Raw genomic sequence first — 24,069 nt, 5'->3', positions numbered from 1 at the left:
ATAGTGCCCTGCATAGAAGGGGAGAAGAAAGTATTTTCTACTATCGGACTAGATCGACTCATATTTGAAGATTAAAATCTTTTCAGAATTCTAACTGAATTATGAACTATAGGATTATTAACTGTTATATTTTGTGGTAGTGGAACTGATGCGCCAATTATAAAAAGACAAGGGACTACAAGAGAGTTTCTCCAACTCCGCCCATGTTGGACCATTTTTTCCAGAATGATAGTGTACCCAACATGATAAACAGCACATATTAGCTGCTGAGTAATAGTACCGAAAATTTGGGAGAGCTAGCCCACCATCCTGTTTTGATTTCTGCAGATGTTCTACGCGAAAGCAAGGTGTTTTATCATTCCAAACAAATAATGAAATCATTGAATCCAGTTTCTTAAAATATAACTTGGAAATAAACACAGGGAGGCTCTGGAATAAATACAAATATCTGGGTAGCACAGACATTTTGACAACATTCACTCTGCCAATCAATGAAGATGGGATGACAGACCATTTGTTTAAATCTTGTACATTGACTTGTAATTTATCAAAATTATTTTTAAAAAGATAACAAAATTTCTTGCTACACTGACTCCTAGATAAATGAAACTCTGCATAGAGATCTTAAAGGGTACTGTAATATTTTCTAAGGAGGATTTAGCCAAATTTAGTGCCATGAGAGTTCACTCTTATGTAGATTTAATTTATACCCAGAAATCTCTTCAAACATTTCAAGAAGCTTCAAAATAGAAGGAATACTTGTATCTGCTTTAGATACATATAGCAAGAGATCATCAGCATACTGAGATAATTTATGTTCAGTACCAAACCTTACTATACCGTGACTGGAACAATTATTTCTTATGGCTAAAGGTTCAATAGCCAAAACAAAGAGCAAAGGGCTAAGGGAAAATCCTTTGCAGGTGCCACGATGAAGACTAAATGGTTCAGAAGAATAATTATTTGTTCATACCATTGTGGAGAGGCATACAGTACTCACTTTCTACCTCTTCCAAGGAGGTAATGTTTTTTAATATAGTTTATAACCATTTTCACGAAATCTTTTGCAGCCTCCACAAGAAAGTGACTTTCAAGTCCATCAGCGACAACTAAAATGTACTTTGTGGTCAGCACAGAGAAGAACAAAGGCCCTTTGCACCTGAAAGGCAGTGAAAAACAGACATATCTTTGCCAAAAATACAAATTAAAGAAATAAAGGAAATGTATTAATCTTTACACTTTTTGTTGATTTATACACTAATTTTCCTCAATATCATTAGTATTTGTCATCAGGCAACAACAACAAAAAGAAATCCCACTGGGCCATGGGAGGATGAGAAATAGAGCCCTGCGCGGGACTAATTTTTTGTCCCCTCCCACTGAAATTCGGGCCATTACCACCCACGCCTGTTCCCACAATGTGTATTTTCAGTCCCACCTGCACCAGCAAAACGCTGAGAATTTATGCCAGTAATAGACATGCACTGATCTTGTGTCTCCTCCCTTCCCATGGCAGAAAACATGTCATATGTTTTCTGCCACGGTTTCATATATGTGTGCCATATATGGGCATGCAGTGGCTGCATCTGCATCTGTGTACCTGTTCTGCTGCTCTTGCTCTCCGCTACCCCTGTTAAATTAAAGAAGTTCATCCTGTCGCTTCCAAACCCGCAGTATTTTTCTTTTAGCTGCCCGCAGCGAAGTTCTAACTGGTCGCTCCCACAAAGTCTGCAATGCAGCCCTGCAATGAGAACCCTGGAAGGCCCCTGAAAACATGACTTTTTTTTTTCAAATCTCTCAATGGTTATTTGAAATTCTGACTGGCCCATAAATCTTTCTGAGTTGGAAGCCAGCTGGCACCTAGCCAAAAATCTATAAATCAAGGGTTGGTGTTTGGTTTTAAACAATTAAAATTTGTATAATTTGTATATGATTCATTTGAGTTTGTATTTGGGATGGATAATCAGTTTAGAAATGAGGATCAAAGTTCTGTGATCAGGATCAATGGCCATCGAAGATAAGTGATCACCAAGAAAGATGACAATCAAAGGCTATCAAAATCAAAGTTTGGGATCAAAGGACAACAATCAAAGATGAGTAATCAGCAACAAACATCAAGAAGAAATACCAGCAATCAGGATGTATCAATGTTAGAAAAGAGATCAAAGGAATAATCCTCTTACAAATACAAAGAAAGATAAAAGAAAAATAACAGAGAACAAAGAACGGCTGGAACTTGACTGAAGTATCCACTCTCTGAATGCACTTCCATTTCAAGCTGGATTGTTGCCACATAATAGCTCATACTTTTCCCCAGCCATACATGCTATCATTTGGGCTATCAGAGGTGGTTTGTGATGTGGTCAGAAATGACACTTTTGCCATCAACTCAAGTATCGTCATCAAGTATCAAGTATTTGTCATCTGGCCACTATGGCATCAGTGCCAAAGGGGCCACTGGCAGTTGCGTCTGCACAACATCTGTGTGAGCCTTCAGCAACCTTGGGTGATCATGACTTGAACATAGTCCTGGTGTGGTGTCATTTGTGAGTGTATCACACTTTCAACTCTATTTATTTTTATCTACATAGCACCAAATCATAACATACAGTGGGTAAAATAAGTATTTAACACGTCAACATTTTTCTCTGTAAATGTATTTCTAAAGGTGCTATTGACATGACCTTTTCACCTGATACCGGTAACAACCCAAGTAATACACACATATAAAGAAACCAAACCAATTAAGTACAAAAATTAAGTTATGAGCAGTAATGTGAAATGACATTTGGAAAAAATATTGAACACATGAAGAAAGGGAGGTGCAAAAAAGGCATGGAAAGCCAAGACACCACCTGAAGTCTATCAGTAATTAGAAAGCACTCCTGCCCCTTGTCAGTGAAAATTATTATCAGCTATTTCAGTCCCGTGTCTCATTACCAAGGTGTCTCACAAGAAACATCTCATGAAGAGTAAAAGCAAAGAGCTCTCTCAATATCGTCACAACCTTATTTTTACATACTGATGGCATAGGTTACAGGATGTCTGAAATTCTAGAGCTAAGAACTAAAGATCAGAGTTAACAGAAGAAGTCCACAAAACCTTCAAGATTTGAAGACTTTGTGTGGAAGAATGGGCCAAAATCACACCTGCATGCATGTGACTAGTTTCTTTATACGGGAGGCGTCTTGGAGCTGTCATTACCAACAAAGGCTTTTGCACCAAGTATTAAATAAATTTCAGTAAGCGTGTTCAATACTTTTTCCTTGTGTCATTCCATTTTGTTACACATAACTTAATTGTTGCACTTTGTTTGGTTACACACCAATTAGCTAAACTGCAGGATTGTCTTACAGACATAAAGACATGGATGACCTCTAATTTCCTGCTTTTAAACTCAGATAAAACTGAAGTTATTGTACTTGGCCCCACAAATCTTAGAAACATAGTGTCTAACCAGATCCTTACTCTGGATGGCATTACCCTGACCTCTAGTAATACTGTGAGAAATCTTGGAGTCATTTTTGATCAGGATATGTCATTCAAAGCGCATATTAAACAAATATGTAGGACTGCTTTTTTGCATTTATGCAATATCTCTAAAATTAGAAAGGTCTTGTCTCAGAGTGATGCTGAAAAACTAATTCATGCATTTATTTCCTCTAGGCTGGACTATTGTAATTTATTATCAGGTTGTCCTAAAAGTTCCCTAAAAAGCCTTCAGTTAATTCAAAATGCTGCAGCTAGAGTACTAACGGGGACTAGAAGGAGAGAGCATATCTCACCCATATTGGCCTCTCTTCATTGGCTTCCTGTTAATTCTAGAATAGAATTTAAAAATTCTTCTTCTTACTTATAAGGTTTTGAATAATCAGGTCCCATCTTATCTTAGGGACCTCATAGTACCATATCACCCCAATAGAGCGCTTCGCTCTCAGACTGCAGGCTTACTTGTAGTTCCTAGGGTTTGTAAGAGTAGAATGGGAGGCAGAGCCTTCAGCTTTCAGGCTCCTCTCCTGTGGAACCAGCTCCCAATTCAGATCAGGGAGACAGACACCCTCTCTACTTTTAAGATTAGGCTTAAAACTTTCCTTTTTGCTAAAGCTTATAGTTAGGGCTGGATCAGGTGACCCTGAACCATCCCTTAGTTATGCTGCTATAGACGTAGACTGCTGGGGGGTTCCCATGATGCACTGTTTCTTTCTCTTTTTGCTCTGTATGCACCACTCTGCATTTAATCATTAGTGATCGATCTCTGCTCCCCTCCACAGCATGTCTTTTTCCTGGTTCTCTCCCTCAGCCCCAACCAGTCCCAGCAGAAGACTGCCCCACCCTGAGCCTGGTTCTACTGGAGGTTTCTTCCTGTTAAAAGGGAGTTTTTCCTTCCCACTGTAGCCAAGTGCTTGCTCACAGGGGGTCATTTTGACCGTTGGGGTTTTACATAATTATTGTATGGCCTTGCCTTACAATATAAAGCGCCTTGGGGCAACTGTTTGTTGTGATTTGGCGCTATATAAAAAAATTGATTGATTGATTGATTGGTTTCGTTACATATATAGATTTCTTGGGTTGTTACCGACATCTGGTGAAACTGTCATGTCAAGAGCACCTTTAGAAACATATTTACTGAGAAAAATGGTGACGTGCTAAATACTTATTTTACCCAGTGAACTACTGATCCTACCCATCCCACCAACCTATGTGCAATCACACATGACAGTGGTGAGGAAAAACTCCTAAATCCTGTTTTTGTTCTCAGTTACACTGGCAGCCATTTGTTATCTTTGTAATGGTTATCAGCTTTATGTGTTTAATACAAAAGCTTGTCTCTGTATGCTGTGACAAATCTGATGAGGTACTCACAAGGAACCACTGATGAATTCCGGTTTTTCTCCTTGTTGCAGTCTTTGTGGGCGCTAAAGCATTCCACAAAGCGCATGTTGCACTGAGTCAGCAGCTGTATGAGAAGCAGAGGGCAAAGACAAACAAATCAAAAAGAGCTGCTGATTATTCCACCGAGGTGCTGCAAATTAAAATAAAACTCCTAAAATAAGATATGTTGTTTCACACCTTGTAGAACAGAACAAATATACAAGTGAACCCTGACAGAAGTGACAATGTTTGGGGTTATTAGTTCCTCTCTCCTGATGTTGAAAGCAATGGCACTTGATGAAACATTCATGCAGCTTTGCATAAGGTAGCAGGGGTGACAGACGTGACATCAAGCAACGCTTTGAATCTATTCCTGTTTTGAACAACCACAGCACACATTCCTAACAAGCGTCTGATCCAAAAAAAGCACCCGTTTCAGTTGGAGGTGCCGGTGATGTTGACAGCTCGTCTAACCGGACCAGTCAGACTCGCGGGTTTACTCACCCTGAACTGCTTCTCCAGCCGTGTGCGGCCTGTCGAGTTGGGCGTGAGGATGCTGTTCACATAACTATGAAGCTGCCAGGCGGGAACCTCTGTCTCTCTGCTCAGGATCGCCTCCATCAGAGCATCGTGGATGAAGACATACTGCTCCTGTTAGCAGGAGAAAGCAGACACATGGGGAAAGAGTAAAAACAGCAGTAAGTGGACTTATGGGCAGTGGTGAGCACAGATAACCAAAAAATTAACTTCGATAACAGATAATAAGACAACTGAAAAGTTATCTTTGATAAAGACAAACCGATAAACCACCCAAAAATGTATCGGAAGTTACAGATAATCGATAACCGATAAATTCCGGTGTTGTCTCTGATATCTGTGATTACTAAGAAGCAAATTAATTTTAACACAATCGCTTTTGAAAGCATCAAAAGCGACAGGAGACCCAAAGAATGAGCCAGAATGTTTGATTACGGTACCCCCTGTAGAACACAGCACAGACGAATCCTGAGAGCACCCACAAAATCAGCTCTCTACTAATCATAATCATCATTTTTCTTTCAACATTCTGCCCCTGCTGGAAGCGCTTGTTTATTACAGCGCTCCCAGCACAGAGTCACTCAGAGAGCAGCCATAAAGCCAGCTCTCTATCAATTACAACACTCCGGTCAGGCGGAGGTCTTGAAAAATAAAGTCATACTAACTTATGGTTTTGTGAAAATACTGATAGAATAACTCCATTAATGTCAATTCTGTCATTTGTACAAAGTTAAAATATAACATATATCTTTTAATGTTGAATAAGGCACTAATTCTGAGGATTTGTAACAAACACAGACTGCAAAGCATTCTGGGTAAAAGTGCCTCTGCTAAACACTGATTGGTTCATTCATTCATTATGCAAACCAACACGTTAATGTGACGTGTGTCGTGTGTTGGTTTAAAGATAAATGTGCTTTTGTAAAATATTCCATTTTTATTTGTAAAAACAGGCATTTTTACGGAGCCCTGGAAGTGTCATCGCAAAATGTTTTGCATGTGGAGAGAATGTCAATCAATCAATCAATCAATTTTTTTATATAGCGCCAAATCACAACAAACAGTTGCCCCAAGGCGCTTTATATTGCAAGGCAAGGCCATACAATAATTATGTAAAACCCCAACGGTCAAAACGACCCCCTGTGAGCAAGCACTTGGCTACAGTGGGAAGGAAAAACTCCCTTTTAACAGGAAGAAACCTCCAGCAGAACCAGGCTCAGGGAGGGGCAGTCTTCTGCTGGGACTGGTTGGGGCTGAGGGAGAGAACCAGGAAAAAGACATGCTGTGGAGGGGAGCAGAGATCGATCACTAATGATTAAATGCAGAGTGGTGCATACAGAGCAAAAAGAGAAAGAAACAGTGCATCATGGGAACCCCCCAGCAGTCTACGTCTATAGCAGCATAACTAAGGGATGGTTCAGGGTCACCTGATCCAGCCCTAACTATAAGCTTTAGCAAAAAGGAAAGTTTTAAGCCTAATATGTGCATGTTTTATTAATGCCGTGCACACGTTTGATGATGTGTGCATGTTTTAAAACTTTTATGATGTTGTAAAACGTGCACTCAGTATTAGTAAGTAAGTAAGTAAATTTATTTATATAGTGCCTTTCACAGACATAAGTCACAAAGCACTTCACAGGTTAAAATGCAATAATAAATAATGAAAACAGATAAAACAAAGGACAAGGTTAACAACTGGTCAGTTCTGAAAAGCCTTATCTTGACACATAAATGTTGGCTTTACACTGTGCGTGTTTTGGCCATTTTTCAGATGATTTTTTATTCGTGCGAGAATTTTATGGACCGAGTTTCAGGTCAATCGCGCGTCCTGCATCATGTAGTGGAGTAACAAGCTTTAACATCTCACGACCACCTCCTGCTGCTGAAGAGCTTCATGCATCCAACCGCAGAGCTGTCTTGTAATGTTTTTTTTTTTTTGTTTTGTTTTTAAACTTAATTTGTAGAAGAAAAAAAAAAGCCAAAAAGTTGATTTGACCACCATCTGATATAACGGGTTAAAATAAATAGAACACTGCCATCTACTGGTACCCAGATGCTTAGTACTTCTTGGGGCGAATACTGCCATGAACACTACTGGCCAGTAGATGGCAGTAGCGAGCGGCCTTGAAAACCTGCCAAACAAAATTCCAGATAATCCGTGTCTGCTACATTTAACTTTTAAGATGCGTGGAATTTAACAAACACAAATACACTAACGTCTATAAACCCAGAGAATATATTCACGAGAGTTTTATGCACTAGAGTTTAATGCTGTTGTCCGTGGAGCTTGAACCGAGTGTCTGAAATGCATTTGTCCTGTCGTGAACGTCTGAGATTACCCTATGGTACCCATAATGCATTGCTGCCTGGCACAGCATGTGCTCACAAAACCTTAAAAATTAGCACATTACTTTAAAACGAAAACATATATCTGATATTTTCACTTTATAAAGCTTCAGACATGAAAGTAATTTTAAATAACTTGTCCAAAATGAGTAGGTTAAAATTTGAACCATAAGTTAAAAATGTATGCCTCTGGATAACTTGGTGATATTGCGATCGTATCAGTATGGTGTTAAAGGAAATTATTTTTTTGGTCTCCAGTTCTCCTTTGCTTACAGAGGATAAAACAACATACCTATTAGGAAACTTTCAACAGGTAGGTCTCAACTGCTTTAATAGTTTTAAAAATGTTTTTCACTGTTCAGTTTAGTTTACTACGTTATCGGTCTAAAAGTTATCGGACGGCAATTCATCGGAAGATAATTAGTCCGATGATGGTTTTTAAATTTATCTAAAAAGATAATCCGATAATGAAAACATTATCTTCGATAATTATCTGTTAACGGATTATCGGAAGTGTGCCCACCACTGCTTATGGGAATACCTTGGAAATAACTGGACTAAATTATGGAGACATAATTATGCATTATGGAGAAGAACAGTGTGACTACTAAAATATGATGAATGGCCGGTCCAAGTTCAATCAGATTAAAACAACAGGAAAAACGATTGATTAATCAATCCACAGACTTGTCAACAACTGTTTAAAGCATCAGTGTATCTCCTACAAGAAGGTAATATTTTTAGCGCAGTTTGTCAGCAGGATTTTGCAAAAACTTTCTCAAGGCCAATTTTTAGGACATTTGCTGGAGGGGTGGAGTATAGGCCAAAGTCGAATCCACAAAAGGATTTTTTAAAAACATTTGTCAGAAAATATTGCAGATCTTCATGAAAAAAAAAAAACTGTAAAGTTTACAGTGGTAATATCTAAGAATGTGTTGGATTTAGGGCCCTTGCATCTTGACGATCTGAGGTGCACAGTCACTAGCACAAGTGCATTTAGGGGTGTGTCCAACTCCACTTTGCTATTTATATGGCGCAAAATCTGAGTGCATAGTAAGGTGCATTGTGCAAGGGGGCTGTATTTCGTCACTCAAATAGTCATGGTTGTGTTTTGGGTGTAACATGGAATTAACCAATCAGACCAGAATTTTTCATACCCTTTAAAAGCTGGAATGCAATAAGAATATGATGCACTGCTATTCTGTAAGCAGATTTAATGGAACTGCACCAAAATGTTGAAGTAGCCAACAGAGAGCAGACACCAATACTCCCTGAGGTGAAGCAGCAAGGTTTTTTTTTTTTTTTTACATTTTCAGTTGTCTTTGCTTTCATTGTAATACAAGCAGAGTGCATGCATGTTGTTAACCCACTTATCAATCAATCAATTTTTTTTATATAGCACCAAATCACAACAAACAGTTGAAGCATCTGAATATTGCCCTACACAATTACAACAAGTCTGTGCTCAACCTTAGACCATGTTTTTGGTGGTCTATGGTACAAATGTTTTCTGCTGTGATATGATGGCAGTTAATCAACAGTATGCCTGATCATAGCTCATTTCAGACCAGCACACCAATGATTTAGGTAACTTGGGCCCTAGGTGTGAAAACAAGAACTGCATTGGTTGTACACTAGCAAAAATACTTGAATCGTGCTATGAGCTGCTTTATGCTAGGTGGAAGATACGGCCCCTAGTGCAGACTGTTAAAAACACACACAGGTCTGAACAAACCTGAACAATATTTCAGGTTTGTGCATGATTAATTATGAGTGTTGTTATCAATAAAATCTAAAAAAAAAAATACACCTGCTCCCGGGGAAAAACCGTGCGTGCACACACGCACGCACACACACACACACACTATGAGTGAAGTTATTATTAGTTTTTTTTGTATAGAAATAATGTTAAATCTATTACAGTAGCAAGCAGGACTAAAAGAAAGCCTCTCATAGAAGAGAGGCCTTCATGGAAGCCTTCACTGTCTGAGAGAACTTTTAGTTGTTTGGATAATTTCTCATGAACATATGCTATTTTTTTTATTACCACTTTTCAAATGAAGATTGGTTAGCTTCCTCTGTTTGATATTACTAAATCTGACAAAACCATATATCTGAAGACAATTCCTTTGGAAACAGGAAACATTGACTTTTTTTTTAAACAGCTTGATATTTTATTGACAAAGTGATTAATCAGTTTATCACTGTAAAACATGATATTCACAAAAAAGGAAATACAATAATAACAACAAGAACTTACAACCCTAAAATGAAACCGTCTTAAGACTGTGTGTATTGGCAGATTAAGAACTAAGCATTTCATAAAAACAAGAGAGATCATTTTTCAACTTTGCTTTCCATCATCTGATGTCATTAAGATCAGAGGTCTGATGTATTAGTTTGCACAAAGAGAGCAGAAATCTATGCAGAAAACAGTGTTTCAATATCTCATCTCTGACCTGACCTTAGACCCAAGAGCAAGTTTACCCACAAAGTTTGAAACTCCTCATTGTATTTTGAAGACATCACCGTAGACAGTCAAACAAACAGACACCATTTACCATAATTTATGCTTTTATTGTAGGATCAAATCAAATATCTTCTTAACCTAAATACAGAAATATCAAACAGACTTTTTTTAAAGTCAGAAAAAGATTTGTCTTGAGCTTGACTCATATGTTGCAGTTTAAATCCTTCACATTGTTCATGACCTTTAGCTGAGCTTTCCAGAGTATCAAACTGAATTCATTCCACAACTGCTCCATCTTTAACCTTTGATAACACATTCTTTTTTTAACAGATGGAGTCCAACTTCCCACCTGAAGATTTAGAGTTTCTTACCTCTGTCTGGACTAGGTAGTTGCGTTGTGTGCGGATATGTTTGAGAAAATCCAAAACGCTGATGGTGCTTTTGTCCCGGATTTGCTGCAGCATGCTGTCAATGACAATATAAGTTCCCGTGCGTCCAACCCCTGCACTGAAGAGCAGAGCACAAAGCAATAAGCATCATGGCTGGCCCATAGAGGGAGCTGTTAACTCAGTCAGCAAACATCAAGTCTAACACTCGGTGACGTTCATTGAGCTCCAGAACACGGTGGCGTCAGTACCTGCAGTGCACCAGCACCGGACCCATGTCTGCAGTGCAAGCCGCTGACGAGCGACTGATGAAGGTGAGCACGGGGAGTGTGTACTCTGGTACTCCCATGTCGGGCCACTGAGTGTAGTGATACTGAACCACCACGCGCTCATTCAGCCTGCCTTTCTGGTTCCCTTTCTGACCCTAAAGTAAAAAACACAAATGTCACAAAAGTGAGTACACAACATGGACACCCTGCACCAAATATCACAACACCGATGCCTTACCTTTTTAACTTTCATGTTCCTTATAAGAAAATGGTGCAGCGTGTAACAGGCGTGCACTTTGGTGCTTTTCAAGGTCACCACAATGTTTCCGTACCGCTCACTGTTCTCTGTTGGCCAATACTGGTCACATTTCCTCTGAAGGCAACAACAGTGGCAAAGAGTGAAATTTAAGCACATCAGAAATACAAAAACATAACTCAATCTACTGAGTGACAGAAGTGAACATACTCTCCCTTTCTCCACAAGGTTGGTGATCATAATGATGATTCCGGTGTTTTGTTCCCACACCATCCTCCAGAAGTCATCAAATGTAGATTTCAGAGGACCCTGGGCAGCTATGTATGCTCTGGGATGGTTGTATCCCTGAAAGGACAGAGATGTAAAAAAAATTCACTTATAAATAATTGCTGAAATATCCTAATGAGTAAATGAGACTTGTCAATGGTCAGGCAAAGAGTCTGACATGATGCCTGTCAGCTGTCAAACATTGTCCTATATTAAATAAATCTAATGTTATATTAGGAAAACAAGGTAAAATATTAAAATCAATCAAACAAAAACACTTATGGGCATAACTTTAAGAAGTAGAAACACATAGTTGATTTGTGGGTATGGTGGACTTTTAACTCCTGAATCATTGCCCTATTGACTGGGTTTTGCTCAGAGTCACCACAGCAGATCCACATGTTGATTTAACACAAGTTTAAGATATTCTTCCTACACAATGCCGCATATAAAAGCTGATGTTTTTAATATAGATTTTGCATAGATGAAACAATCATTAAAGGAGAGCATGTTTGATTGCTAAAAATGTTTTAAATATAACGCAATGCTAAAATACTCTCGGGCGTATGAGCATTGTCTTCTTTATAATTTACAATTGTTTAATTGGTATTGCAAGGACCACAAAGGACATAAGTGTTTATGCTGTATTGTGTTATCTGTGTATCACTGATATATTCACCTCTGTATGTTTATATTGATGTTGCGGAATAGACTCAATCAATAAATCAGAAACAATATTTTATTTATGTTTTAACGGTGTCTGCAGGAGGGCGTGTGTGTGCGCATACACAAGTTTTTGAAAAGGGTGGAAGTTAGCTTTGACCGTGTGTGATACGCATGTATGCGTATCACACACACTAATATCCACGAGATGGCTTGTAAATCACTCCAAAGGTGTTATCAGGTTACAAAAACAATGTTTTCAGTTTTAGAAGTGTTTATTTATCACTAGCTTTTAAATAATATATGACAAAGAGGTTATAATACACAGAAATGAAATGCAGTTAGCAGCTAGCAAGACCAGCCAGTGACATCACCACACTAACATCCACGAAATGTCTTGTAAACCACTCCAGAGGTGTTATCAGATTACAACAATAATGTTTTCAGTTTTAGAAATGTTTATTTATTGCTAGGTTTTAACCCCCTACCACCCGCCTCATTTTGGCTTGTCAGTATCTCACAAAAAAAAGTGAAATTTCCCATCAATGGGATATACAGGCTTAGAAGAGGTTAAATAATATATGATAAAGAGGTTATATTTACACAGAAACGAAATGCAGTTAGCAGCTAGCATGACCAGCCAGTAACATCACCACGCTAACATCCGTGAGATGTCTTGTACATCACTCCAGAGGTGTTATCAGGTTACAAAAACAGCATTGTTTGGCCAGAAACTAATTGGCTTTGGAGCGCAAGAAAGACAACCCAGTGACGTCATGGTGCTGCTCTACTCTGATTGGCTGTCAACCCCCCCCCCCCAAAAAAAAAACAGATTTGTATGATTCATAGCATAAACAGAGGAAACAAAGTGACAGTTTAACCTCTTAAAATAGGTCAAGGTTAGTCATCTTTGAACTTGTCCAAGGTCTGTGTCTCAAGAATGTTCCCTGTGAATTTGAAGACCCAGGAAGCAATAAGACTAGAATTATGTTGCACACAGACAGACAGATGGATGATGGGCGCAAAGCCTTTGCAATATCCGATGGCCATATTTTGATGGCCTCGGGTAAAAATGACGAGTGGGTTGGGCAATAAGTCCTAAAATTAATATCACTGTATTTTTCACTTTTTGGATGTTGGTGGTTTCATATCACAGTATCTTTTTTTTTTTTAATTCAACCATGTTTTGGGAGAGGTAGCATGTCTTGCCTCTTTGTCAATAAAAAACTTTGATAATCTGTTAAGTACACAGACTCTATCATTGTTAACTGGGAGATGTGGGAGATCACATGTGAAGGGATGATCTTTTAACAATGTGAGGTTAAATGTAAACATTTGGGGTGTATTTCTGTTACTTATGTCATATCAGGTGAATCTGAAATCAGTCACAGAATTGTGGGACTTTGGAGATATTCACTATTAGACATCAACCACGATATGACTCCTTTAATAATTACCTCATTTCAGCAACAGTTTAAGCTGGACTATTTTCATTTTCAAATATGTTCCTTTAAAGTTATATTCTGGACAAAGACCTTCATGAATCATAAATAAATTTTCAGTTTTACGTCTAACTATCTATGGCCATATTTAATTAACAACCGTTAATGCTTACACAAGTGTCACAACAGAATCAGTTTATCCATATTTTCATGACCGTGATGACTGAATGTGAAAATGACTTTGTAACTAGCTACATCTAAATAATATCTCTCTATGTCATGTTCCAGACATGTCCAGGGCTCAGAAAAATATAGAGAAGTCACATTACGAGCGTGCGCGTGTGTGTGTGTATGTTGGGGGGGCATTAATTTGACAGCATTGACAATGCCCATAATCACAATGACACTAGTGTACTGTCCACACCTAATGACTAGGACTGTAAAAAAATGGAATATATCCTTTAATATGTAAAAAGCAGGTAGAAAATATTACTGCTTTACAGCACACCCATTTTTGAAAGCATCAAAACTGAATATTAAAATAAAGTCACATCTGTGATTCCCAATCTGTATTGCTGTAAAACACCTGCCCTCCAATGTTTAAAATCAAAGAATGTGGACTTCTTTTTGTGACAAACAGCAACATTTTCTCATGTTATAAAAGTAATTAACTTCTTGATCTTCATTTCGTTCTTCACTAGAATTTAATAGATCCTTCCTCTTAAAACTAAAACAACTTCAAACAAAATCAAAATGATGATTCTACTAACAATCAACCCAAAACTCAAAGACCTTGGTGGAGGTAATAAGAGCAGTCAGGGGCTGAATACCTAAGTTTTAACTCCTGAACGGATCCTTAAATGAAATTCTCAGCTTCGCGCAAAAATTAATTAAGCACTGAGGATAATATCTTTTCACAGCACAATCCTATTTCACTCACAACACCCAGCTGAGACAGAGAAGCTTCACAAGCCTTCAAGCACATATAACACATCTGTATATATAAACTCACATCCACATAGTTAGCGTTGATGTAGTCAGAGTGTTTGGCATCCTTTCCTGCGAGTGCTCGTAATTTTACCCTGCTGTGGTCATCTAGAAAACACAGTCAGAACATACATGGGTGTGAAACATTAACAGGTTGACTCACATTTCAATGGCAATACAGAAAATCCTGGTTTCATAGTAGACTCACAGGCCACAATGTTTATGTATCTGTTTTTGTGCTTGTTATCGGGATGATTGGAGTGATCTGCTGTGATCTTCAAATCTGCTGTCGAGCGCTGGACCTCCTAGCAAAAGAAAGGTGGCTTTTTATCAAAGACAAAACAAATGACTAAAATAACATTCAGCAGCTACGTTTACACAGAACCTAATAGGGTGGCAACTAAATTATTTTCATAATTGATTAAACAATAGATTATCGTCGATGAATACTTTCTCTCGTATATCTCTAAGAGCCTACAATGAGATGGTAAGATTTTGCTCTGCTCCTTTTTTTGCTGCAATTACATTCATGTCAAGTATGACATGAGGGTTCATTGTTGAAATAAAAAGAGGCAAGGCAACAGGAGCTGCTTTCTTTGAATGTCAAAATAACCGATGTGATTGTACTTAAATACACCTGCATCTTATCAATATTATTATGGTCCACGTGGATTCACTCCATTCTTCCATTCAGAATGGATTCAGCTCAGAATGGAACCCTACATTTATGTAAATGTAGCTACTCAGTACATTGCATTTACTCAAGTAATACTATACTTTCACAGAAATTGCATGTTTCTAAAGAGCTGAAATTAAATTTTTTGGTGACGCTATTGATGCGTGAAGGAATCAAAAGAAGAAAGAGATGCTGCAGAGTGGGACTGAAGCTGACGGGGGTTCAGGGCATGCAGCTAAGATGATGCTTACTGAGGCTTGAACTCAGGCCTCCAGTGGAAGACGGACAGAAAAATACTATTTCAAACACAGCTTCATTGAGAGAATTTCAAGTATCTGTGCACAAAAATCCATCAAATGACCCCAATTAGACAGAAACCTCACAGGGTGAAGCTTTCTGCCTCCTTTTTTGACCTGGATTCACATAAAGGGTGCTACAATCCAGTCAACTAGCAGATAGTTGTCATCTAATTAACCTCCATCCCTCTTCATCTTTCTTTCAACCATCTGTTCAAAATGAGCAGCCGTGCAAACAAATGCAAACACAAAATCTTTAATCACTTTCCAGATATGCACATGCACACATATATTGTACACACTAATTCTGCACAGAAATATCTTTATATTCAGCTGAGACAACATGTTTACATACACCATGGCTAAAAACTTTCAAAATCATTTTTCCATTAGCTCCATGTATTTCATGTTGTACAGCAATTCAGTTTGTCCTCCATATAGGGCACGCGGATCACTATGGTCAAATGGTTACATTTTCTCTCATCAAACCACAGAATATTCCTCCAAAAGGCTCCACTTCTGCCCCGGTGATTAACTGTAATCTTCTGTCTACATTATGTCAGTTCAGGAACAAGGGCTTCCTCCTTGGTCAACAGCCTTGTAGGACAAGCTCTGGCACCAATGGGCCTGAGGGCCTATATAAGGCTTAATTCTTCTTTAGCTTCAATGCCAATTTTGGATTAGTGACTTCCTCCTTGATCAACAGTTTATGTTTAGTTTTTAGTTTATTTAGTTTATATAGCGCCAAATCACAACAAAGCTGCCTCAAGGCACTTCACACAAGTAAGGTCTAACCTTACCAACCCCTAGAGCAAGCACACAGGCGAGAGTTGTCAGGAAAAACTCCCTCTGATGATACTGAGGAAGAAACCTCAAGCAGACTACACTCCAAGGGGTGACCCACCCATTCAAGTCTGGTCTTTAGGTCATGGTGATGGAACGCTCTGTTAAAGGACATGTCGCACCAAAATCATAACAATTTAGATTTTAGGCTGTTAGTGACCATCCGATGATCCACCAGGATTACTTTGTGCACTTCTGTGACCGGTTTCAAAGTATACAGCATTCACAGCAAACAGCTACGGACACTTCCAAAAACAAAGTATTCGTGAGTACTCGGGTGTTTCCGACAAGTGACGTAGCTACTAGCGTCCCAGCATGTGCTTCAGTGGAATGCAGCTGATAACGTTAAGAATGGAGGCACATATTAATTCCAAAGTTGACATAAGTGTGATGTCATGTTATGATGACTCGTTTTTAAGTGAAAACTGATCATTTTGATGCAGTCAAAAAAAGCTGCAGCTCTGAGAAGGTTCAGTGCACCTGTGGCCACGAGTCATAAACGGAGCCTGTCAATAACAATCTCTGCTCCAGGTTCAGGTTTGTGCATGATTAATTATGAGTGTTATCAATAAAATCTAAAAAAATACACCTGCTACTGGGAAAAAAACCGCACGTGCACGCACGCACGCACGCAGACACACACACACTCTGGCTCCAAATTTATACTCTCTCAAATTTAAAAAAAAAATCTTGCCACAAAACACAAAAGGGGTAAAATCCTCAAAATGCCAGACTCACCGGCATGCTATAGATTTATTTCCAAATGTAAATTCCCCACTATCAATGAAGCAGGCACACAAGATCGCCGGCTGCAGCTCTACCTCTCTCACGATGGTGGCACATAAAGTAAAGCCCATTAACTCCTGGAAATAATGTATTCTGACTTTTTCCAATGTAACAAATCCATGTCCGTGTCCAGGCACTCTGTGAAATGGAGATGTCCCTGTGTCCATGTACATAGCTTCAGTAAATCAGCATCCACAAAAACAGCGTGTCACCACACTTTAGGTTCCAAAATCTGTCACTCTAAAAAAGTTAAGAGCTTCGGGGTGAAGTGTGCCATCTCCTGTCTGTAAATCCTCTGTAAATCTGAGCCATCACTTTCAAGCGGCAGCTCAGAAGCTTCATTTTTGGACAGAGCAGGTTTGTTTCCCTCTCTCTCCGTCAGTCATCGAGATGTTTCTGTTTTGCTAATAAGTACGTCACACACTGAAAAATGCAGAGAATTGCAGAGTGAGATGTTTTCCGAAAATGCACCTGCTAACGCTCAGAGTGAGAGGAATAAAATACATCAGAGATCACTAATTATTAGCACATGTGTGTGGAGAGACTTGTCTTGCTAACTGGGATGTTAAAAACCATGCAACATCTCCTTTAATGTATAATCCTGGGACTTTTCTAGATAATTTTAAACCAAATTTCAACTTCGATAGGTAATTTGGCAACCTTTTCTTGGATGATGAAAAATCTGTAGGGTCCCAAGGTTCTTGTATTTACAACAGACGTTCCATCTGCTTGTAGCACCTTCAACTTTTTGGACATGGCTCATAAGGAAGAACCTGAGTTGTTAACAGTCATAAATTTTATGTGCAAGAAGCCACTGATACCACAGGTAGACCCTTAAACACAGCCAATTTATAACTAATCTCACACCCTGAGGAAGACTGCTTTGGATCAAAAAGATGGTGGCAACATATTAAACACTTTATTTGCATCAAAGCTGTATGTTTGTGCAACTACTTTGTGTTTTACAGCCCCAAATAACTCCTAATTATGACAATAAGTCAACCAGATGCTTCTCCAATCAAAAGCATTAGTTTCAAAAATTTTCCTTTCAAAGAGACACACAACTTGATGTACGTAAACCTTCGACCACTGAAAATGTGTAAAAACTGAATTCAGCTGTCATTTTTAAATAACTATGAAGATATAAAGTACCCATTCCAATTAACTGAACACACACACACACACACACACACACACACACACACACACACACACACACACACACACACACACACACACACACACACACACACACACACACACACACACACACACACACACAGTTAAGTAAGATGAAATGGGGGTAAAATGTAAAAAGAGACTATCATTTATTGTGTGACATTGTAGCTACCACAATGCCATACCGAATGCACTTTTAAATGCAATAACTGATTAGAAGTGCACTTACCTCAAACTCTTCAGAGAAACCTTGCAGATTATTGCTGTAGAGCTCCATGATGTGTTTGACAAACTGTTTAACAGGGATGGCCTCCATGTCATCTGCAGCCGAAAAAACAAACAATCAAACACAACAGTGGTGTATTTCAACTGTGTATTTGTATCAACTGTCACTAATTCAGATTAAAGAGTGCAGGTCTGATAAAAGAAAAGCAAAACAAGAGAACAATCATGTGCTGCTTTGAACAGACCAACACCTTAAAGTGTTGATTTTGTCATTTCAGCACTTACAGGAGGCAGCATCTGTTTCACAGCAGACAAATCCGTCCCAAATTACGCTTGAGTGACCTCTGATGAGGCAGGTCACCAGCACAAAGGGGCAGCAGTACAGGTGGTGCAGCTGTCATTAGCTCTGACACGGACTGCTGTCTTAACTAATACACCCGTACAGCTGAGGCCGTCTGGCTTTTAGTTTTCTCAGCGCTTACAGCTTGTTATGCTGTTCATAGATAAAATCATCTGTGACACAAACCTTCTTATCTGGAGATGCATAACATGAATAATTCCAACAACATATGAAAGAACAATCTGGGACAGTTACACAAACTGGCTTGTTAAACATGCTTTTTTTATTTATTTTTTTTACTGGAAATAACCCTGTATAGAAAATGTATGTAATCAGTTACACCCCCCCAGTGATCATGTGATTGCCCTCTTTGCGTCTTTGTGTTTGCAGATGCCACAACTCACAAAGTAATTGATGGATGACATAGGTTTGTAGTGAGACCACCCTCAGTTAATAAATAAATAAATAAATAACAGCAAATTTTGGTGGTGATCCACATCTGCCTCCAAATATTCTTCCATTTGACTGCAGTGATGCAGTGGAAAGAATGACAGGAAAGGGTGGGGGAAAGCGAGGATGTAAAACTTTGCACAGGCTGGGAATCAAACATAGTACAATGTGTTACATAGTAAGTCTCTTAAAGTCGGCCTATTGTCCAATTGGTTCAAAATGCTGCTGCCCGACTTTTGACACGAAGCAGAAAGTTTGACCACATTACACCCATTTTGGTATCTCTTCACTGGCTTCCTGTGTCTGTGAGATCAGATTTTAAGGTTCTGCTATTGGCCTATAAAATTGTTCACGGACTGGCACCTCCCTACTTGGCTGATCTAGTTAAACCCTATGTACCGGCCCGGGCATTGCGTTTGCAGGATGCAGGATTAGTTTGTGTCCCTAGGCTTTCTCTTATCGTGCCCCTGTTCTGCGGAATGATCTCCCTGCGTCAACAAAACAGTCAGATTCTGTAGAGACTTTCAAGTCCAGAGTTAAGAGGCACTTGTTTTCCCTTTCATGTGGCTAGCATATTTGGAATATTATGTTACTATGCTTTTTACTATTACTATTATTGTGCCTTTTTAATCTTTTAATTTCATTTTATTTATTTTATTTTTATTGTTTTGTGTGAAGCGCCTTGAGGCAATTCTGTTGTGATTTGGTGCTATATAAGTTGAATAAACTGAATTGAAACTGAATTGCACAAACTTCGTTTTGAGCTGTGTTTTACAGCGATACATCACTGGAGTTTGAGGTTAAACATCCTCAAATTCCAATAATTCTACAACTGTTCATGCAGAAAACATACTACAGGGCTGTGAAATGAAGGAAATCAAGGAAAATTTGCAGGGGGTCTGGGGGCACTGCCCCCCCAGGAGCTGGGTATAGGCTCCACGGGGCCCCAGAAACCAAATTAATTTTGTATCGAATGTTACCTTTTAGCATCTCCTGGAAGAAAAATCTCAAATGAAGCACATATTTAAATGATCCTAGATTTAACCTTTCATTTGAACTGTCAATGTTGAAATAACAGAATATGACATGGAAGTAGGACCTGGAATGATTTTCCATTGAATTATAAACCAAATTATGCATTAACTCAGAACAATTAAACTACATGATATCCATGAAGACTGAAAAGACTGTTAAAGAATTTCAAAAACTACAGCTGAAGCTTGTAGAATATTTTGAAAATCATGGTAAAATATCAATAACATACAAATGTAAAAAAGTCAACTTATATTCTTGTGTGAATTCCTGTAAATTCCTGTATTCAAAACCAGCTTCTGGGATTTGCTGAGTGAAAAATGATCTCCAAGCATGATGCACACTGTTAGGGGAGGTGATGGTCTAGTGGTTAAAAGTTTGATCTTGACACCAGTGGATCCTCGGTTCAAATCCCAGCCTGATCGGAAAGTCACAAAGTAAGGTCCTTAATCCCCTAGTTGCTCCCGGTGTGTAGTGAGTACCTTGTATGGCAGTTTTGGTGGTGTTCATTCTTAACCCAAAATACATAAGCATACCAAACAGTAAATGTCAGCTCTCCCTAGTTTGTCCATAATCAAGGTTATACCCGCACACAGCTTTTTGCCTTTTCTGCATTCTGCCGAAAGCAGTTGCTTTTATTTTTACACACCCAGAAACAGGGACAGTGGAGGAAGACATCAAACGCACTACACTTCTCATGGCAACGGCAGCACAACACTTAACTAAACTGACTAAACCAACTGAACTATAAAAACACAATAAACATTTAAAAAACCCAAACTCCCATGGTGCATTGCAGCACAATGTCCATTGCTCACTGTTGTTAGCTAATATCGCTAATTTCTCCAAAAATATTAGTCCTATCAACTTTCCATTTTCACAGTGTTCATCCTAGACCTAAAATACATAAGTATACCAGACGGAAAATCTCAGCTCTACCTAGTTTCTCTGTGATCGAAGCCATACACACACACACACACACACACGCATACACGCACACACAGGCCACTTGGCTATTAAAACATAGATGAGGAAAAGTTAACCATGATTAACACTAACATGAGTCATGTCACCTTTCTGTTGGTCACATGACTTAAATATGTGCGTCGTTGGAAGGTCAATTTCAAAGTCATGACTGTTTAACTCTTGATTAAATGTCAATATCACACAGAACCACATATTATGGTGCTGCTGAATCACAAAGAATTTCATGAAACTATGTTAAACATGTAGGGCACAGGTGTTGCACACTCCAGGACCTGTTTTTGTAGTTCTTTCACTGTTGGAGGAAGTACTCTGTTTTTTGTGCGTTTATACAGCCTGGAATTGAGGATGACGACAGTTCAGATAATGCTGTTCATGTTGGGTTTTTTGAAACTCTGACTCTAAGGTCGGGACTCTCCCAGCACAATAGGTGCCATCTGTGATACAAGTGTATATTTCTATCAGGTTCCTGCTGATGGTATGACCAGAAGCAGAAAACAGACCCTAGGTGGTGTGACGTTTTTGAGGGTGATCCCCGAGTGAGTGTTCCCTAAAATGGACTCCCAGAACTGCTTGGTCCAAAGGCACCTTTTGAGTATGGCTTTATTTGCAATGCATCACCTCAGTATCAATGATGTACTTTCAGCAACAAACTTTAAGATCTCTTTTTAATACACCTGATGACATTTATGAGCTTGCTAAAAAGTTGGATCATACAACTCCTTTAAAACTTGATAATATCCCACAAATATCCAAGCAGTAACTTAAGCAAACACTGCCCTTTAAAGTTACTGCTCAGTGAGTTTCTGTTGCTTGCACAAAGTGAGAGAAGAAGCAATAAAAGCTGAATGAACAGAGTCAATACTGGCATCAGCAGTGCGCTTTAACAATAATGTCACAGCCTTGAAATGTCTCTGTGCTTTAAAAGACTGTGAAAGTAAAGTCTAATATTGACTTGCTGCCGTCGCCCTGCCACGTAGAACATTACAGGTTAAAAAAAGACAGCCAACTATGCTGACGGAGTGGCTCCCATTTCACATGTAAATTAATAGGAAGTGAATATGCAACCACCACTGTAATATATCCTAAAAACACTAAAAAACATGCATGGTCGATAGGTTTACATTCATAAATGCATAACACTTCATGCTATCAGTTAATAAAAAAAAATCTGGGGCATTATTTAACTTATAATGTAAACATAGTTCTCTAGCACACACTAAATTGTGATTCAAATACTGGCTGTAAAATTGTGCCATGTTTTACCTGGTATTGGGATGACTGGGATGCTCTCATTGGCCACCACTCGAGGAGAGCTGCTTTCCTCCACGTAGAAGTGAGCAGTCTGGAAAAATCTCCTACAGAAACACAAGAGGAGGAGGTACGGGAGTTGAAACGTGCTAACCACTGTTACACAGTCACGACTCCATGCTTCACAGATGAAATCTAAATATTGAACAAAATGAGATAAGAACAGAAAACACTGAGATCTCAGAGTAGACAGAACAGAACTGATCACACCCAAACAGAGTCCATGGAAGTGAGCACGTCCACGAAACACTCTGTGCGTTCTGTTCCTGTTTCCTGTGGCCTGCTCAGTGACAAATTTTGCTCTTATTCAATGTGAAGACAACTAATACAGAGATTTCCCCTTCAGGGCAACATTCTCCACGCTGAAGAGGCCCTGCTCCAACTTTAAAGGCAGAAAACTCAACTAGAGGCTGTATTTGTGTAGAAAATGCATTTGAATAATGCCAGCAGCTACTGCTCCAAGTGTGATGCCGACACAGAGACATACCAACAACACTGTTTCCCAAAACCAAGATGAGTGATTTGACATCCCTCAATTTATCCACTCAACATGGATTTGACAAGGGACAAAAATCTGCATGACTGCATTTATGGCTTATTGATTATGTTAAGAAAAACCATCTGAAACTACTATTTGTTGGTTGAAACAATCAAATGATCAAAAAAGAATAACACTGGTCAACACGATTTTTCTTGCATGGAGTTTTTCGATGGATTTTGGGTAATTTGGGGTGCTGAATCTAAATCTGATAAGTTAATAAGATAAGTTTCTGCCAATCACCTCACATTTTTGAGAAATGAAAGCAAAATAAAAAAAATATATATATTTTGCCAAGTTAAAAAATTTACGTTGTGTTTAAGCACCCATATATGGAATAATGTTTGCAATGGAAGGCAGCTACTGGAAGAAAGCATTTCCAAAACTACTTTTATGCTTGCACCCTTTTTGAGTATTATTGATCATAGTATACAAATACTAATATATTGAAAAAATACAAACTAATGCTGTTACAGTCAAACATATGTTTAAAAATGACAACATTTCTTAACCTTACTACTTTGTGGGGAAACAGCTATTTTTCTAACTTTGAGGCTACTTCTGGTGTCAAGCGTTGAAGCAAAAGCTGCAGTCTCGCACACCTCTTCAACGTCATAAACAATATTATGGCTCTTGTTCACATTTCGCAACCCTGGTTTAAAAACTATATTTTTGAAGCTGCTTGATTTGTGGCATCAAACCCGTGAGCTAATGAGAAATTTTTGCATAATCCATCAATATGGAACATGCAGATTACAAAAAAACATGATGTGATAGAGGAAATCTAAGATCAGATTCAGATTCAGCACCCCAAAATTACTTTCAATCAGTTCTCAAAGTCCAAGTAAGAATTTTTTTGTTTTGTTTTTTGACGAGTGTAATCAACTATGTTTAAGGAATTTGTGAAGAAAAAA

At 38.7% G+C, this 24,069-nt stretch overlaps 1 protein-coding gene across 3 annotated transcripts in view; it reads right to left on the bottom strand.

Moving 5' to 3' along the window:
- Positions 1-24,069, bottom strand: part of ca16b (carbonic anhydrase XVI b) — a 435,606-nt gene that overhangs the window by 23,147 nt on the left and 388,390 nt on the right. For all 3 annotated transcript variants that reach the window (XM_034166391.1, XM_034166392.1, XM_034166393.1), the window contains 10 exons: positions 22,573-22,664; positions 18,505-18,596; positions 14,704-14,800; positions 14,521-14,603; positions 11,347-11,481; positions 11,119-11,253; positions 10,863-11,035; positions 10,597-10,732; positions 5,377-5,523; positions 4,864-4,957 (listed from right to left, as the gene is read on the bottom strand). In XM_034166391.1, the coding sequence (XP_034022282.1) occupies positions 4,864-4,957; positions 5,377-5,523; positions 10,597-10,732; positions 10,863-11,035; positions 11,119-11,253; positions 11,347-11,481; positions 14,521-14,603; positions 14,704-14,800; positions 18,505-18,596; positions 22,573-22,664 (1,184 nt within the window). The remainder of the gene's footprint in view (positions 1-4,863; positions 4,958-5,376; positions 5,524-10,596; positions 10,733-10,862; positions 11,036-11,118; positions 11,254-11,346; positions 11,482-14,520; positions 14,604-14,703; positions 14,801-18,504; positions 18,597-22,572; positions 22,665-24,069) is intronic.

The sequence above is a fragment of the Thalassophryne amazonica genome, chromosome 3 (genome assembly GCF_902500255.1).
Source record: "Thalassophryne amazonica chromosome 3, fThaAma1.1, whole genome shotgun sequence".
NCBI classification, from domain to species: domain Eukaryota; kingdom Metazoa; phylum Chordata; class Actinopteri; order Batrachoidiformes; family Batrachoididae; genus Thalassophryne; species Thalassophryne amazonica.
This window is presented reverse-complemented; position numbering and strand designations above follow the sequence as displayed.